The sequence below is a fragment of the Garra rufa genome, chromosome 14, assembly GCF_049309525.1.
Source record: "Garra rufa chromosome 14, GarRuf1.0, whole genome shotgun sequence".
Classification (NCBI taxonomy): domain Eukaryota; kingdom Metazoa; phylum Chordata; class Actinopteri; order Cypriniformes; family Cyprinidae; genus Garra; species Garra rufa.
Genome location: NC_133374.1, coordinates 20996458 through 21015527, shown reverse-complemented (window position 1 = coordinate 21015527; position 19070 = coordinate 20996458). Strand labels below are relative to the sequence as shown.

General features: G+C 36.4%; 2 protein-coding genes across 2 annotated transcripts in view; one reads left to right on the top strand and one right to left on the bottom strand.

Moving 5' to 3' along the window:
• Window positions 1-1115: 1115 nt before the first annotated feature.
• On the bottom strand, window positions 1116-16046 carry ube4a (ubiquitination factor E4A (UFD2 homolog, yeast)). The gene is made up of 20 exons (XM_073818460.1): window positions 15927-16046; window positions 15155-15322; window positions 14895-15071; window positions 12634-12746; window positions 12385-12537; window positions 12082-12241; window positions 11789-11991; window positions 10082-10273; window positions 9653-9986; window positions 9436-9562; window positions 8994-9301; window positions 7178-7310; window positions 6902-7092; window positions 6717-6817; window positions 5446-5559; window positions 5069-5243; window positions 4698-4878; window positions 4454-4601; window positions 4213-4370; window positions 1116-2786 (listed from the first exon to the last, which is right to left on the bottom strand). Exons 2-20 carry the CDS (start codon window positions 15279-15281, stop codon window positions 2651-2653), a joined length of 3231 nt encoding a protein of 1076 aa, XP_073674561.1. The 5' UTR covers window positions 15282-15322; window positions 15927-16046; the 3' UTR covers window positions 1116-2650.
• Window positions 16036-19070, top strand: part of phykpl (5-phosphohydroxy-L-lysine phospho-lyase) — an 8298-nt gene continuing 5263 nt past the window's right edge. The window contains exons 1-3 of the mRNA XM_073817334.1: window positions 16036-16183; window positions 16304-16422; window positions 18866-19025. Coding sequence (XP_073673435.1) covers window positions 16125-16183; window positions 16304-16422; window positions 18866-19025 — 338 coding nt within the window. The 5' untranslated portion in view covers window positions 16036-16124. The remainder of the gene's footprint in view (window positions 16184-16303; window positions 16423-18865; window positions 19026-19070) is intronic.

Sequence of the window (19070 nt, the reverse complement as noted above, 5' to 3'; positions counted from 1 at the left end):
AAAGCTGCAGTGTGTAAAATTTGCGTCTTTGTCACTCACCATCTCTGTTTGAAACCTGCAACTGTATTTATTTGTGGAATTATCTTCTATACATGGGTATATGGATGCATGGGTGGATATTCACTGTACTTCATCAGCATCAACAACGTGACTATCTGTACTGAGTGTCAGTGTGTATTAGCTTTATCTGTGATTTCAGTTTTTTTTATATACAGTCTAATCTCTAATAGTCAAACAATTCAAATTTCATAGAAAAGGAATTGTTCTTTTAACCTCAAAAAGCAATTTAATGTTCTTTAGAGCTCATTCTCTTTAAAATACAAATGCCACATATCTATAATCAGATGCACATTTAAAACTAGAATGTAATCAGTCACTTACATGCGTTTCATTACCATCATGCACCGTTTTTTAAGTTTAATTACTCCAGCTGCTGTAAGAAGAGGCCACAAATGATCTGCCACCTGCAGCATCCACACACCAGTAGGCCACTAGCAGCTTCCTTCTTTACATAGACATGAGGCTGTGACGCAAAGAAGGACGGGACAGTGGGTTTTTCCCATAGAAACCCAGACCACTCATAATAAGACATTATTACAAGCTTGTGAATCAGGCAAAGATTAATGTACTACCGAAAACATTGTTTTGCTCATTTATGTGGTCTAAACCACAGAAAAACTATGTGGAAGAATCATATAGATCAGGAATGGGCGCAATATTTTGAAATATTAACCTAATATTTCACCTGTCTGACTGGAAATAATAAGAACAAACACGAATGTCAATATTCTTGCCCTGGAAATCCTGGTTTAGTTTGGCTAACCACAAACACCCTTTGTTCCTCAGTTTTTTCCACTCTTCTCCTTGGTTTGTCATAAGTTTTGGCACTCCAAATGTTTTTCCTGGTTTGACCAATTAGTACATGCCAAAACTTGAGAATAATTGACCATTTTCAGCAGCAATAATAAGCAAAATATGCGAGTTTCGTTCGGTCTAGTGGCATTGTTTACATTCAGTGCCAATATGGTGGATTGATGACGCGTTGTGAAAACACTGCAAGTACAGTAAAGTCTAAACAATAAATCCATGGAATCCATACAAAACTTTTAAAAAGATTAAAAACATTTATACATCATTGCTTTTTTATTTTAGAAAGTTTAATTACAATACATTGATTTCTGTTTTTATCCAATATTGTGCAATTAACAATCCATAAGCACATTTAATATACAATTAAAAAAAGTTGCCAACAAAAATAAAATCAACATCAGGAAAGCATGCTGTTATTTGCGGCAGTTCGGTTGTAGTTAGTTAGCAGAATCATTCATCTAAGACCACTGTAGAAACTCTGGTTGTTCTTTGTCATGTACATTATATGACTACTGTCCATGATGTTATTTAAAAAAAAGTTCAGTTGATTCAATTGTGTTAAAAGAGACAAATGAGTAAGCAAATGCACAGAAATATCACAACAGGGCCTAAAGCATTCAGTCTGCTCTGAAAACTCATGGGGTCAGGTTTATTGATTGGGTGAGGTCTTGGAAACAAAGAATTTTTAGACTTAAAACCAACTAACACTCACTGAAATGAACAATTCAGTGAAAACCAAAATGCAGAAATATCCTACAGCTCTAATGCAACTCTCTCAAAACCAAAAGCAGTGAGTGGACAGTGTCTTATCAGTGTCATCTTTTAAGACAAATCTCAGTAGCAAGGTTCATCCACCCACAGCATGCAGTTTTGCAACTGTGAAGAAGAGACATGACGTCACTCTGCATGAGAGGAGGTCATAAGGCTGACTCAGAAGTCAAAAAAGTCATTACTCGGGACAAATTGCACTGTTAAAAGACAGCAGATTCTTGTAAAGTGTACAGGGTTATTTTCAAACATTTCAGCAAGAGCTCTATTCTTAATGAGTGTCATAAAAGTGCATATTATAGCAAATGCTTCTTGAGTTTCAAGCATAAAATGTCTATAACAACCAAAAGCATTTTGACAAGTGGTAAAGCCACTGAGCAAACCAATGGGTACAACTATAAAAACTGAAACTCTGTGGAATATAGTGCTGATGATGTTAGCAAAATATTTTTATGATAGTTTAATCTCTTTTGCAGCCAACATTATTGGTTTGCTTTGATATTTTAAATCAATACTGCCACTTCCTGCTTGAAATGAAATGAGGCCACAACTTGTCCTCGATATCAAATCAAGGTACACTGCTTATATTCTAACTTAAAAAGTTAACAAATAAGCAATGCATATAAAATATTGCATGCATATGAGTCAGAGGTAGGGCAGATGCATTAGAACAAGTAAGCAAACCTCAAATCAGCTGTCTATGAGCCCAGGTTTCATTTCCCAGTGCAAAATGTTAGAGAAAAAGTGACTCCGGTTATCGAGTTCAGTCTGTGGTGACCTCAGGTGTCTGAGGAGTTTGAAAGAACAGATAGCCGAATATGCTACAGTGACATGGCATTTGGAGATTTGCATTTGGCCTTTGAGGAGCACACTAACACTACAAATGCAGACGTGCTCCTCCGAGTGTGGTTTATGTTCTTGTTTCAAAGCTGTATGAGACAGGCCAGAAACATCTGAATGGCTTAGTCATACAGAGCATGCCTGGGTGGTTGGGGGAAGGGAGTAATGTGGTTTAGCCACTGGGTCCCATTTGCTGGTTGCTTTGCTTATGATCAGCAAGCCACTTCATGATCTGTTGCCTGAGCTCTTCATTGGGCCTGATCTGGTCCATGGTGAGTGGACTGCGGTTGAAAGGGTCTGTCTGGTCACTAGAACAAAAAAAAGACAAGACCAACACTGCTATTAATACAATTACCTAATCAAATACCAGGGTGGTTATTGTTAGAAGGTGAAATAAAATAAAGTAAAATACAAACACACACACATATACATATACATATATATATATACATATACATATACATATACATATATAAATAAAATTATTTAAAACCCCCAAAAATAATACAAATTACAAATGTGCATAAAAAAAATTACTAAAATTAAAATATTAAACCAATTTAAAATATTAATAAATATTATAGTATATAAATAATACTCAAATAACCAGTATTAATAATGTTGTAAACATGGCAGTGTTATTTTAGTATCATAATTTCCATTTTAATTTTAGGCAAAATTCTAGTAATTTTCTTGTGTTTGTCGTCATTTTTTGTAGTTTTTTTTTTATATGTAAACTGCTGTTCAAAAGTTTGGGGTCAAGTAAGATTTTTAATGTTTTTCAAAAAAGTTTCTTATGCTCATCAAGGCTGTGTTTATTTGATCAAAAATACAGAAAATAATATACATTAAAATCTAATTTATTCCTCTGATCAAAGCTGAATTGTCAGCATTCAGTGTCACATGATCCTTCAGAAATCATTCTAATATGCTGATTTATTATCGATGCTGGAAACAGTGCTGCTTATTATTATTATTTTTTTATAACCTGTGAAACTTCTTTCAGGTTTCTTTGATGAATAAAAAGTAAAAAAAGAATAGCATTTATTTGAAATAGAAATCTAAATTTATATCTAATTTTCTAAAAATATACACTACTGTTTAGTACATTTTTATTCTTTCATTTTCTGAACGAAATTAATACTTTTATTTAGCAAGGATGTGTTAAATTAATAAAGAGTGATAGAAATCTTTTATAACAATATAAGTCTTTGCTATTTTGAATTATTATTATTTTTTTTTACTTTTTATTCATTAAAGAATCCTGAGAAAAATATCACAGGCTCCAAAAAACAACTGTTGCTAACATAGATAATTCTAATAATAAATCAGCATATTAGAATGATTTCTGAAGGATCATGTGAGACTGAAGACTGGAGTAATGGCTGATGAAAATTCAGCTTTGATGAAGAATCAATTGTATTTTAAAGTATATTAAAATAGAAACTATTATTTTATATTGTAATAACATTTTGCAATATTACTCCTTTTTTCTGTATTTTTGATCAAATAAATGCAGCTTTGATGAGCATAAGACACTTATTTAAAAAAAAAAACATAAGTCTGATCCCAAACCTTTGAACAGCAGTGTATGCAGTTTTTATTTCACTTTCCTTTTAACACATCAAGATAAACTAAATAAAAACTAGCATATTTAAATTAGTTAACATTTATTTAAATAACAGTTTTAATAAAGTTTCGATATTAGTTTACTATAATAACCTTGAGGCTCACCTTAGTAAGTGTCGTGCTATTGTTGAACGGTCTACTGTGACGTTTGAAGAAGGTAGAAGCACCGGATCAAGCATTAAGGTAGACATGATGGGATCCAGAAATTCATCTGGAGCATCAGAGTAGGTCTCTTCCTCTTGTTGGTGCCTGTCTGCAAGTGACTGGAAGAGACAGAAAAATTACCATAAACACTTCCTGAGAAAGATGTGTATTTAAGATAAATGTGCATAGTGATTCTATTAACCTTAATTTTATCTGCTAGAAGACTGAAAGATACAATCATGTCGCCAGGCTTGTTGATTTTCTTGAGTACGCGGACAGTTTGGCAGAACAGAGTGGGTGAATATGACCTTCCATCTTTTGGGACGGTGGCGCAGAAATTTTCTTCATCTCTGTGGCCGAAACAGCATCCATAAGTTAATATTATTCTTAAGTTAATAAGGTAAGCAATTCAGAATAAATGTCAAAAATATAATCAAAGAGCCTACCCCAGGTTTAGGTAAATAGTACAGATGTCCGACACGAGCTGCTGGGGTTTGAAGTCGAATTCACTGAAGTCTTTCACTTTGAGGGCACCCATCTTGGGGCCGACCAAGTGCTGTAAAAAGTAGTTGAGCATGGAGATGATCCTCTCAGCGAGAAACGGGTGAACAAAAAGACCTTTTATCTCTGGTGAGAAAATCAAAAGTACATTAAGTCTGAGTTTTAGTGTCATTTAGTACACTTTTAAATCAAGTGTTATAATTATTTAAAGCCCTTCAGTTCAAGTCTTAATTGGTCAGGTTTATGATAAAAATAAATAAATAAATCTGTGATGTGTTAATATTTTAGTGCATTTGGTTTCTTTCACATCTCTTACCAGATGTGAGGAAAGCCAAGGTGCCAATGGTCTCATTTGACATGATGTTGTGGAAGCGACCCAGCTGTCCAAACATCTGCAGACTAGATTCTTTCTCTCTGCGGGCGTCAGGGGCCAGACTGTCCCACTCCCCCCGATCCCTCTCCAGCTGGAGGATTTTGATCTTACTTAAGTACTGGAAGGAACAGATGCATTTGTGAGTGTCACATCTTTAATTAGTCAATTAAATATTTGCTGGTATCATCTTAATAGAGGTTAATAAGTTAATGTAATATAACAGCCAGGCTAAATTGAACAAACAAAATGTGTTACTACTACCAGTATAAATAGTAGGGATTTGCATAAAACAATTAAGCAATCTTTTTGCAGACAAGTACCTGTATAGCCTCGTCAAGTAAGAAGATGGCATCATTCATGAGGAGATTGAGAAATCTCAGGAAAAGTGGTGGATTCATGGCTTCAAGATTTTCAGATGCATAATCGGCGAGACACTGTGAAGAAACAAATGTTTTAGTTATTTATATCACTTTATTTTATATTGGTTTTGTTGAAGAAAAGGGATGAAGAAAATATCAAAGCAATGTACATTTTATTTACAGTTGAAGTCAAAAGTTTACATACACCTAGCAGAATCTGCAAATAGTTAATTATTTAATGTTTACATGTAATCCACAAGAGAAAATAATAGTTACATTTATAAAAATGACCCTGTTCAAAAGTTTAAACACACTTAAATCTTAATACAGTGTTGCTACCTGAATGATCCACAGCTGTGTTTATTGTTTAGTGATAGTTGTTCATGAGTCTCTTGGTTGTTCTGAACAGGTAAACTGCCTGCTGTTCTTCAGAAAAATACTTCAGGTCTTTGGTTTTTGACAACTGAGGACAACCGTGAGACTCATATGCAACTATTATAGGAGGTTCAAACACTCACTGATGCTTTAGAAGGAAACACGATGCATTAATAAACTTTTTGAATTTGAAGATCAGGGTAAATGTAACTTATTTTGTCTACTAGGAAACATGCACATATCTTCTGTAGCTTCTGAAGAGCAGTACAAAATGAAAACATGATATTTAGGCAAAATAAGAAAAATTAACACATCATTCTGTTCAAAAGTTTACACCCCTGGCTTAATGCATTGTGTTTCCTTCTGAAGCATTAGTGAGCGTTTGAACCTTCTGTAATAGTTGCATATGAGTCCCTCAGTTGTCCTCAGTGTGAAAAGATGAAACTCGAAATCATACAGTTATTGAAAAGGATTCAAATACACAAAAATGCTGAAAAAACTAATATTTTGTGGGACTTGAAGGATTTTTCTGAAGAACAGCAGGCAGTTTAACTGTTTAGGACAAGGGGACTCATAAACAACATCACTTAACAAAAAAACAAAAAAACAGCAGTGGATCATTCACGTAACAACACAGTATTAAAAATCAAGTGTATGTAAACTTTTGAACCGGGTCATTTATTTTCTTCTGTACTATATGTAAATGTCTTTTATGTGAAAAATCTTATTCATGTCAGTACTAAATGTACTTACATGCATTTTGTATGATCCCTCTTATTTTGGTAAATTAATTTGGCTGATTCTGTAAACTTTTGACTTTTGACTGTATAATAACAAAATATCTGTCTGGTTCTCACCTTAATGCTCTCCCTGTAACTCTCTTCTCCCCACATGTATTTCAGAATAGCATACATTGGTCTTCTGTAATTAAACTTCTGCTCAAACTGATGAGGATCACCTGAGAAACAGGCCATTGCACAAAATCTTATATAGGCTGTTACAATCAAATTAACAATAGAAAAAAAAAACTTCAGAAACTGACCAGTGAACTCTATATCCACAAACACTGTAATGAGGGCTTCAGCAAGTTGGGGTGCATGCCGATATTTGCTGAACACTCTTTGGCGCTGGAACATGATAGGCTGGGCAGCGCCAGGTGACAAAGTCTCCATATGGGGCATCACAGCTTCAAGAACCTCTGCCAGCTTTGCCCGCAAATGAGGATTCTTCATTCTGTAAGTAAATAACCCAGAGTAAACAACAAGCCACATGGAAAGCAAAAAATGCGCGAGAAACTCAGCATTACTCCGGCTCACACCTATCAACGTTGCCCATGAACACAGTGATGAAGGTCAGGACATGTTCTAAGCTTTCCGCCGAGGACTCCAATACCTCGTCAGCAAAGCGGCGGAGGAATATGAAGAAATCGCCCATGTTTTCAGCAAAGAACTCTGTGAAGGAGTCAAGAGATTCAGTTTTGAAAAATTGCAGCCCAATGAGGTATATAAATAAAACTGGTAAATTTAGACAATTCAGACTTTCTTCCTTGAAATTCTAAGTTTATATTTCACAATTTAGAAATTCTCCTCTATATTGAATTGGCCTCTCGCAGTTATGTTTTTGTTTCCACCACAGATAAGAAATGCAATTGCAACTTCTAACAATTCTGACTTTTTCCTAACAATTCCAAGTTCTAAACTCTCAACGGTGAGTTAACTCACAATTTATAATTGCACGGAAAAAAAAAAAAACCTCAGAATTGTAAATAAAAAAGTCAGAATTGTGAGATAACTCACAAGTTGCAATTACCTTTTTTTCTTTGTCTTTTTTTCTTTTTTAGTTGTGGAAACTAGGGCTGTTACCATTATTTTGGTAATCGGTCGATTATTTTGATTCTAATTGAGTAATCAGACAATAGATAATTTTCCTAACAATTCCAAGTTCTAAACTCTTAATGGCTAGTTAACATCTCACAATTTAGAATTGCATGAAAAAAAAAACCCTCAAAATTGGGAATAAAAAAAATGTCAGAATTGTGAGATAACTCACAAGTTGCAATTACCTTTTTTATTTCATTCTTTTAAGCCATAGAAATTAGGGCTTTCACTAATTATTATTTTGGTAGTCAATTATTTGATTGGTTAATTGGTTGGTTATTCTGACAATTAATCAAGTAATTTTACTTTTTTTCCTAACCTTTTTAAGTTCTATACTCTGAACAGTGAGTTAACATCTCACAATTTAGAATATTATGAAAAAATTCTCAAAACTGTAAATAAAAAGTCAGAATTGTGAGATAACTCACAAATTGCAATTACCTTTTTTTTTTTAAGTGGTAGAAACTAGGGCTGTCACTAATGATTGACTGATGACTAATGATTTTTTTTTTTCCTTTTTCCTAACAATTCCAAATTATAAACTCTTAATGGTGAATTAACATCTCATAATTGAGAATTGCATGAAAAAAAAAGTCAGAATTGTAAGGGGGAAAATTTCAGAATGGGGAAAAAGTTGCAATTACCTTTCTTTCCTTTTTTTTTTAAGTGATGGAAACTGGGGCTGTCACTAATGACTATTTTGGTAATCGAGTAATTGGTCAATTATTCTGACAATTATTCAAGTAATTGGATAATTTTAATCCCCCCCCCCCCCCCCCACACACACACACACACACACACACACACACACTTTTTCCCAACCATTCCAAGTTGTATACTCTCAACGGTGAGTTAACATCTCACAATCTAGAATAGCATGAAAAAAAAGGTGAATAAAAAAAAAAGTCAGAATTGTAAGTTAAAAATTTCAGAATTGTCAGATAAGTTGCAATTACTTTTTTTAAATAGAGGAAACCAGGGCTGTCACTAATGAGTAATCGGTCGATTATTCTGACGATTAATAAAATAATTGTAATTTTCCTAACAATTCCGAGTTGTAAACTCTTAATGGTAAGTTAACATCTCACCATTTAGAATTGCAGGAAAAAGCTCTAAATTGTGTATAAAAATGTCAGAATTGTAAGATAACTCAAGTAAAGATAAATCAAGTACTCGAATTGAATCGAGGAATCATGACAGCCCTAGTGGAAACAAGCTTGTTTACTGAAAAGGAACACAAAAACTTAGTAGGGATACCTGGCACGAAGCATAGCAGACTGTTTTCTACTGCAGGTAAGGGAAAAGTAAGAGGGATGTGCTCAGTTCCCTGGTTGCCCAGGCTGAGCTGAACCAGCAGGGCGGCGCAGGAGGCTTGGAGGTTGAGGCAGTTTTGTAGCATGGTGGACTGCGTAGTAGCAGCCTTGGTTGATAGATAGACTGTCATAAGGCGTTCAAACTGTTCCCGCAGCTCTGCAGCTGCTGGGCCTCCACTGAGCTGCGTGTCCCGCCACGTCCCCTGCAGCCGGTGTAGAGACTGATTCATCTTTACCATCTGATCATGAAGTCTGACAAACAAATACCATTAAAACATATGTTTAGTTTCGGAAAAGCAGTGTTTCACTGTTTTAGCAGCTGGGTTTAGCACTACATCCTCATATCTGGACCTTACTAACATGTTACTAACAAGTGTCAGTATTACCTATGGAAGCCCAGATAGAGAGTAAGCTGTGTAAGGATGAGGTTTTCTGTGAGAAGGCTGTATGATTGGGCAAATTCAACCGTTTGTTGAGGGGGTACAGGTATTAGACATGTCTCCTTGTCCAGACCTGTAGAGGGAGGTATATTTTAGACATTAGATTGTTATGTCTAAAAAGAAATGAAAGGTACTGTCTGAAGGTAAAGCAAATGCTGGTCACCTCTTGCGTGCACGTTTCTGTTACGCCGTTCTTCCTCACTTAGCTCTTTAAGTAAGCAGTACGTGGGGTTAAAGGTCAAGAGTTTGGGCGAGTAGGGTCGAGAAAATGGCTGGCAAAGCTTCAGCAGCGCAGCTCCCAGATTTAAGAAGAATGCATCCGAAGCGTACATTTGGAAGAATATCTCGGGCATCTGGTTTGCCCAGATTTTGGCCCGCCCCATGTTGGCCTGCAGGCAGCCACCCAGCCACGAGAGCAGCAGGTGGCGCGTCTCGCTGGACTGCTGAAGCAGGTTTTTCAGGATCTGATACAGCTTATCATGAAACTGCCCCATGAACTAGCACATGGCAACACAAGAAATAACAGAGGTTAGGTGAATGACTTCATGTCATCAAGTTTGAAAACCATGCTTTTTTTAGATTTTGAGCTAACCTGGTGTATATTTGACTCTTGAACTTTCATTTCCTGTGGGCTGGAGCGAGAAGGATTGAGGAAAAAGCCATGGTTCTCAACCACACCAGGGGTTTTCAACAGACAAGAAATATTCAGGATCGCACCCAGAAGCGTTTTCTGATACTGGATCCCACTGTTAGGATCTTTGGGCTGAATATGCTCCATTAAAACCTAGAATCAGAATATTATTATCCAGAAATGTTTTAGATCTACAGTGCCATGCAAAAGTATTCACACCCCTTTATGTTGCTGCCTTATGTTAAAACTATTTTATGTTTTAAATTATGTTTTTTTTTTTTTCTACATCAATCTACACTCCATGCAAAAACAGAATGGTCACAACTTCATTAATTTATATATATAAAAAAAAATGAAATAAGTAAATTGCATAAGTATTTATACCCTTAACTCAGTATTTAGTCGAAGCACCTTTACAGCCTCAAGTCTTTTTTGGTATAATGCAACAAGATTTGCACTCAACATTTGGCAATTATCTGCCATTCTTCGCCTCACCTCTTCACCTCTCAAGCGCTGTCATCTTGGAGGGGGTCTGGCAGACATTTTCAAGTTTCTCCAGAAAGGCTCTGGTTTGGCCACTCAAGGACATTCACAGAGTTGTCTATAAGCAACCCTTGTTGCGGCTTAGGTTCAATGTCCTGTTGAAGGGTGAACCTTCTGCCCAGTCTGAGGTTCTGAATGCTCTGGACTGAGCTTTTCTTCTACTGTGATGAGTCCCTCTGTCCCTGCTACTGAAAAACAGTCTTACAACATGAGGCTGCTACCAGCACTCTTTACTTTTGGGATGGTGCTCTGCAGGTGATGAGCAGTGCCTGGTTTCCTTCAAACATGATGCTTGGAATTGAGGTTCATCAGACCACAGAATCTTGATTCTCACAGTCTGAGGGTCCTTTAGGAGCTTTTTCATGTGTCTTCACTACCATAAAGCCCAGATCGGTGAAATCTTGCAGTGATGTTTGTCCTTCTGTAAGTTTCTCCCATCTGCATATATGATCATGGAGCTCAACTGACCATCAGGTTCTTGGTCACCACTCTAGCCAAGGTCCTTCTCCATCAATTGCTCAGTGTGGTTAGGAGGCTGGCTCTAGGAAGAGTGGTGGTAGTTTCCTACTTCTTCCATTAAGGGTAACAGAGACTACATGCTTCTGTGAACCGTCAATGCAGCAGAATTTTTTCTGAACTCTTCCCCCGATGTGTGGATCAATGCAATCCTGTCTCTTAGCACTACAGGCATTTTTTTGACCTCAGGGCTTGGTTTTTGCTCTGATACGCATTTTCAGCTGTTAAGACCTTTTATGAAGATGTGTGTGCCTTTCCAAATCATACTCATTCAATTCAATTTGCAATAGGTCATCTTTACTCAAAGTGTAGTAACACCTACAAGCAATATGAATGGTCCTGAGCTAAATTTCAACTGTCCCAGAAACTGCCCCTGTCATTTTATTTTTTTATTTTTAATAAATTTGCAAAGATGTTAAAACCCTGTTTTTTTGCTTTGCCATTATGGTATATGGAGTGTAGATTGATGTGGGGAAAAAAATGTAATTTAAAGCAGTTTAACATAAGGCAGCAACATAACAAAATGTTAAAAAAAATAAAGGGGTATGAATACTTGTGAAAGGCACTATATATGAAAGGAACTGCAATCACTAAGCGTTGGATCCAAACCTTAGAAATATCCTTTTGCCGACTGAAGTACAGGAGAACTTCCAGGTAGGAATACAGCAGCAGCTGACAAAGGTCTAAGTCTTTGACCCGGCCTTGGAAAATATCAAATACTGGCACCATAACCTCCCCGAAGGTCCGCACCTCTTGGTCAGCCAACAGGCTAGCGATGACCTCCTCCAAAAACTCCACAACTTCCTCAAACTCTGCAGAGATGACAACACAAACAAAGTCAAACACATGGAATCAGTTCAGGACCTTCAAACTTAACATATGTCCTCAAACGTGACACTTACGGGCTCCTCTCACAGCCTCCAGCAACAGGTCCAGAAGCTGCTCATAAACATTCTGACTGATGTAGATCTCTGGGGTCAACAGAACCGTTCGGGCATTGGACAAAGTCAGATTTTTGCATTGCACGGCATACGATAACAGCTTCTCTGGGACTTTAGTGATCTGTGTTGATTTGAAACACATTGACACATTGCATTAGACACAAACAATGCAATCAGCCGAACAGACACTGCAACAAGCAGCCGCATTTCAATCATTCGGCACAAACAAATAGTCCGACAAAGTATAGAGTGTACAGAAAGTACCTCCTCTTTTGCTCTCTGGTAGCAGGCGTAAAGGTACGGTATGGCACGTTTCTCCCCAGCATCACGATCTGCTGAGAGATTCACTACACTGCAGGAGGTCATGTAAATGAGATGGTTTCCCGGCTCCTGCAAAAGCAGCCTGCTGAACAAAGCCTGGAGGAGAAATAAGGAATGTTTTTATTATTCAAAGTTCATAATATATGTGTGCATACATGCAAATCTGGAAAAGAATGACACATTAACATGTACCTGCTCTATGGTGTCCATGTTAAGCCAGTCCTGGCCGTCTAGATCAGCGGCCATTTCCTCAAGGTATACACAGCGTGGTGGGATGCCATTACCACTTCTTAGACTTGGGTCACCTGGAAAGAGATCAACCAATGTGGATAAATACAAGCAGAATATTGTAATACAACATTAAATGCATTCTTAGTTCATTTTATGAGTGCAATTGAAAGAATAACAACGTTTAGTAACCAGTAAAACTGTTTGCACTACAAACCTGTGTGTTCATAATTAAGATAATACATTAAAATAATATGGTAAGATACACCAATTTGCAATGTCAAGCAGCAAAATGAGCTGTTTCGTACAGCTAAAAATAGCTGGACACAGATGAGACCGGAAGCCAGACTCATAAAATTCACAAATGGCCGCGTCCACTCTTATGGTAAGGAAAAAGGTGGATGGGGGCTCAGATATAACATTTTCAACCTTACGCAAACTGTGATAAAGATTTGAATGGCAAACAGACTAGAGGGATGGACAATAGATCAATGTGGAGGATAAAGATAAAGACACAAATGAGAGCAACACAAATGACGTAATGAGCCAAACTGCAGAGGATGAGGTCATCTGCAGCACTGCCTGGAAACGGCATGTCATCTTGATATGATCACATAAACTGAGATCATCGAGACATCCGTTATTTACTATAAACTATTTAATATTAATTTCTTCCCAAACTATCTAGAAGTAAACTTCAGCATATGCATTAAATGGGTGAAATTATGGAAACTAACTCAAAAAAAGTTGTTGTTCTCATACCTGAAAATGTGTTGCAAATCTCTTCTGAACTAATAGCATAATGGGTAAGTTTGCTGACTTTCAACCAGCTTTGTGTTGTTACAATGTTTGTAGTATAATTAATTGAACAATGTGTATTATTATTTTTCCATGATACCTGCACCAAGAACAGAAAAAGGCAATTCTGTGAAAACTACAGACTGTACTTTTACATTTTTGTATCCCTGTGCTCACAGATAGTCTGATTAAGCCCAGTGCATTTTGGTTGTTGAAGTTTTCCTACCTTTTTTCTCTAATCCTCTAGCACTCTAGCAAAAATTTGTTTCTACTGCAGAGACAGCTAGCTTTTAATAAAATCCAATGTTGCCAGCATTAATTTAATTTTTTTTTTTTTTACAAGAACGAGAAAATGTTTTGCATTCAATCATATAAAACTAATATAAATTAATATGAAAAGCTAGCTTAATTAAGTAAAGTTTTTGGACAGTAAGATTATGTTTTTTTAAGAATTCCTTCTGCTCACCAAGCCTGCATTTATTTAATAATAAAAAAACTATACTTTTTACTATTTAAGATAACTGTTTTCTATCCGAATAGATTTCAAAGCTGATTTTTTAGCATCATTATTCCAGTCACATGATCCTTCAGAAATCATTGTAATATTCTGATTTGCTGACATTTATTATTATTATGTTGAAAACAGCTGAGTAGAATTTTTTTCAGGTTTCTTTGATGAATAAAAAGATCAGAAGAACAGCATTTATCTGAAACAGAATAATGTCTTAATGATCACTTTTGATCAATTTCAAGCATCTTTGCTAAACAAAAGTATTAATTTCTATAATCTATTTCCCAAAAAATATGACCAAGCTTTTGAATGGTAAAGTGTACAGAAGCTTTTTATTTCAGATAAATGCTGTTTTTTAGATCTTTCTATTCATCAAAGAATCCTGAAAAAATGTACGTGAATGTTTTAAATACTGATAATAATAAGAGTAAAAAAATTGAACAGCAAATCAGCATATAAGAATGATTTTTGAAGGATGATGTGACTGGAGTAACGATGCTGAAAATTGATCTTTGAAAACAGGAATAAATTACATTTTAAAATATATTCAAATAGAAAACAGTTATTATAAATAGTAAAAATTTCAAAATTTTACTGTTTTTGCTGTACTTTGGATAAAATAAATGCAGGCTTGGTGAGCAGAAGAGACTTATTTTAAAAAAAAAATCTTACTGTTCAAAAACTTTTGACTAATAGTGTTTTACTTGAAATTGTAATAATATTTTATCCGATCAAATACGTGCAACCTTGGTGACTATAAGAGATTTCAAAAACATGTACAAATCTCATACTGACTCCAAACTTTTGATAGGTAGTGTATATTTATAATCACATATGAAATGATATGATGCGAGTTAAAACCATTCACAGTCAATAAACAGACAGTTCTCAGAACCAGTAGATGTCAACCACTCACTGTTGTCTAGAGTGATAAGGAAGATCCTCTGGATCATGTGGTTGACATTGAGCTGCTCGCACAGCTCCTGTCGTGAGCGGAAAGATCGGCTGATCTCCGCCACTGAGTCATCATTGTCATCGATGCTGTCAGACACAGAGTTGTCTGACTCAGACTGGCTCTCTCCTGAATCTACAGCTGTAGGGGAAAAAACAATTACAAAGTGCCATTAAATTAATGTTTTCCTGCAAACAGAGCACTGCTTATTAGCAAGACCTTACATTGCTGCTCAGCTTGACGCCGCTGCTTTTGGCCAGATGCAAACTGTTTTGCGTCAGCGAGGGAACTGAAGAGAGCTGCGAAGGGGTTTTGTGAGATGTTCTGATTGTTATTGCCCTGGTCTGTCATTTCCCAAGAGCACGTCCTCCATCAACAAGTGTTTTCACAGCCTGTAAGGAAAAATGTGTGAATTACATTTAGTATCCAAAACCAGGGGTATATCATGAAGTCTATGCTCATCACAAATGGCTTTGCCTACCTAAACCATATGGAAAAATAAAACAATTGAGTGCAAGGTGACTCACTATTACGATTTATCTCCTTTTCTGATGAGTCAGAACTAGGTAATTTACCCGTGAGTCATATTCAAGCATCAGGAAAGCACATGCAGATCAATAGTGACCTCACAATAACCAACATGACTGCAAATTAGTGGCAGGTATGCTAACTTGCTACACATACGTGTCATATTAATCGCAGCAGTGAATCAGACTACAACAGACAGACACTAAGAGGTCTGAAAAGATGTGTAATGAATGTAAACCTAAATAAGCATGAGCTTTATAGCTGTCAAAAACACTGACAGATCTCCTTCCTAGCTGTCAGGTGTCTCAAGCTAGCTAAATAACTAACGTTAGCAACATGCTTAGCAACTGACAGCGCGCTGGTAACGTTAATGTTTCTAAAACACAGCAACCCAAGGCAATGTGAAGTAAATCATCCACTGAATAGCAGAAGTACGTTAAAATATATCAACGTACATACATGCCATACCAGGTTTTGCGTTGAAATGTGGAAAATCCGATGTGGTCCAGTCCAACAGATCCAGAATGTACGCTACGTGTGACGTCATCAAACGGGGACGACTGTTTCTTTTATAATGCACATCTCTTTTTTTTCTGCAGTTCAAAGTCTTGACAAGACGTCTAGGGTGTAGTCACTTTGCGCAGACCTCGAAACATTTTCGTTGCAATGGCTTTGGAAGTTTTTCACAAAGATGAGACTTTGCAAATGCGCAGGAAGCTGATTGGGTAAATTGAATGAAATATTCCACGTAGCACTTTTATAAGGCCTGGTGTTGTTTCTGTTTTGCTGAATGCACTTTTTTAACTCGCTGTTCTGATGAAATACTCTTTCTTTTGTATTTTCAGGGAGTCCTGCAGACTCTTTTTCTCCCATGATCCCGTGAAAATAATGAGAGCACGGGGTCAATATTTATATGATGAGAATGGCATGCAATACTTAGATTGCATTAGTAATGTTCAACATGGTAAGGACATTTTGACATGCATGCTGCAGTATATAGAGGCCTAGATTTAACACTTTTACATTATTATAAAAGAGTGTCATTACATTTTAAATATTTAAATATATATACACTACCAGTCAAAAGTTTGGACACACCCATTCTTTTTGATAGGGAAGTGTGTCCAAACTTTTGACTGGTACTATATATACAGTATATATAGTATTGGCGATACTCGGATGTAATTAACAGCATAGATTGCACGGTTAATCTACTGATTACAATGTGCTTATACTTCATGCTGTCTAAACCACGTAAAAAATGCGTGGAAGCTGCTAAATCATACAGAGAAGAACTTAGTAAGCAGGAAAGGGCGCAATATTTTGACAAACTAAAGTTAATAGGTGGTAAACTCTGCTGAAAAAAACAGCTAATACCAGCCTAGTCTGGTTGGCTGGTCTTAGCTGGTTTAAGCTGGAAGTAGCTGGTTTTAGCTGGTGGTTTCCCAGCCTGACCAGCTAAGACCAGCCTGGCCAGGCTGGAAAAGTGGCCAAAACCCCTCTAAAACCAGCCTGCCTTCCAGCTATGACCAGCTAAAACCAGGCTGGTTGACCAGCTAAAACCAGCCAACCAGCCTAGGCTGGTTTTAGCTGTTTTTTTCACCAGGGAAGATACGTACGAGCAGTATTAAATAAGATATTAGCCTTAATATTAATATTTCACCTACCTGACTGGAGATAATAAGAACAAACATGAATGTTGTCAAGATTTTTGCCCTGGAAATCTGGTTCAGTTTAGCCAATCACAAACATATTTGTTCCTCAGACAAATAACTTTTAGCTGACTGTAGTGCTTCAAATGTCTGGTCCCTGTTTGACCGATTAGTATAGTCCAAAACATGTCAAAAATGGACTATTTTCAGCAGCAATAATCAGCATATATGCAAGTTTCATCCAGTTCAGTGGCGCCAATATGGCCGGTTGATGACGTGTCGTGAAGGTTAATTAGTTAACATGAACTAAGAATGAACAATACTTCTACAGCATTTATTAATCTTCGTTAATGTTAATTTCAGCATTTACTAATGCGTTATTATTAAAATCACAAGTTGTGTTTGTTAACATTAGTTTAATGCACTGAATTAACATGAACTAACGATGAACGACTGTATTTTCTTCAACTAATATTAACAAAGATTAATAAATACTGTAATAAATGTATTGTTCATTGTTTGTTCATATTAGTTAATACATTAACTAAAATAATCACGACATTAATCGAAACTTATTGTAAAGTGTTACCAAATAAGTAGTCAGAGGTGCTAATAAATGAAAAATTACACTAACACTATTGTTCCCAAGTTTGTAGTCAGTCAGATTTTTTGAATTATCTCTTCTAAAAGTCTTTTATTAACACCAGTGCTGCATTTATTGAATCAAACATACTATAAAAACAACAGTATAGAGAAATATTGTTACAATTTAAAAAAAAAAAAAGTTTTCTAATATCATTTAAAATATCATTTATTCCTGTGATGGATCTCTGAAACTGAATCTTTAGCAGTCATTATTACTCCAGTCTTCAGTGTCACTCGATGCTGTTACGGACGGACGGTGCAGGATGGAGGAGACGGAACACGGAGATACGAACAAACAGAGTCTTTAATATATCCACAGATGAATCAGGCAGGAATGATCAGGAACACAGGCGAACATCCAACAACGTCAACACAACATTAAAGACCGACAGCAAACTGATTACACAGACAAACTTATAAAGGGAGTGCTAATGACTAAGACAGGTGTGGCAGTCTGGCAGACAAGGTTGATGAGGGCAAAACCAAAGCAAACTGATCGACAAGGAGAGACAATGGGAGAAACCAATGCACACTGACAGACAGAACTGTGACAGGTGCTTTGATCCCTCAGCCATTTCAACTCATTATCAATGTTGAAATCAGATGTTCTCTTAATATTTTTGAGGAAAGCGTTATACTTTTTTTCAGGGTTCTTAGAATGAAACGAACATCATTTATTTGAAGTCTGATTTTGAAATTTCAAAATGATAAAACTTTGTCACTTTTGATCAATTTCATGCATCCTTCCTTTCTTACTGACCCCAAAACTTTTGAATGGTGGTGTGCACTTCAAATAGCAGTGTGAACACATCTAGAATTTTAACTGAAGAAATAACAATCAGGTGAATTTACAATGCAAATAACCTCCCCTAGCAGATCTACAATATTTCTGCCTGATGTCAGAAGTCAGCAAGAGCTTCGTTAATGTTACTGTAGTAAAGCCTTAATACATTTTCATAGTATATGCTTTTAGAAACATAATCAGCTCTTGTAATCACCCAACTGAATGTTAAATAGGCTTTCCAGAGCACTTAGAGGAAGTGTCAAGTATCATGATTACAAATCACAGGCCCGTGATGATGACATACTTGATACATTTTGTCTTTGCAGTAGGACACTGTCACCCCAGCATCACTCAGGCCGCTGCTGCTCAGATGGAACTTCTTAATACAAACACTAGATTCCTCCATGATAATATAATTGTGTATGCAAATCGGCTGGCAGCCAGTCTGCCAAAGAAACTCAGTGTCTTTTATTTTGTCAACTCTGGGTAAGTAACTGTGACTGTGTAAGTAAGCACACTTATACAGTGTGG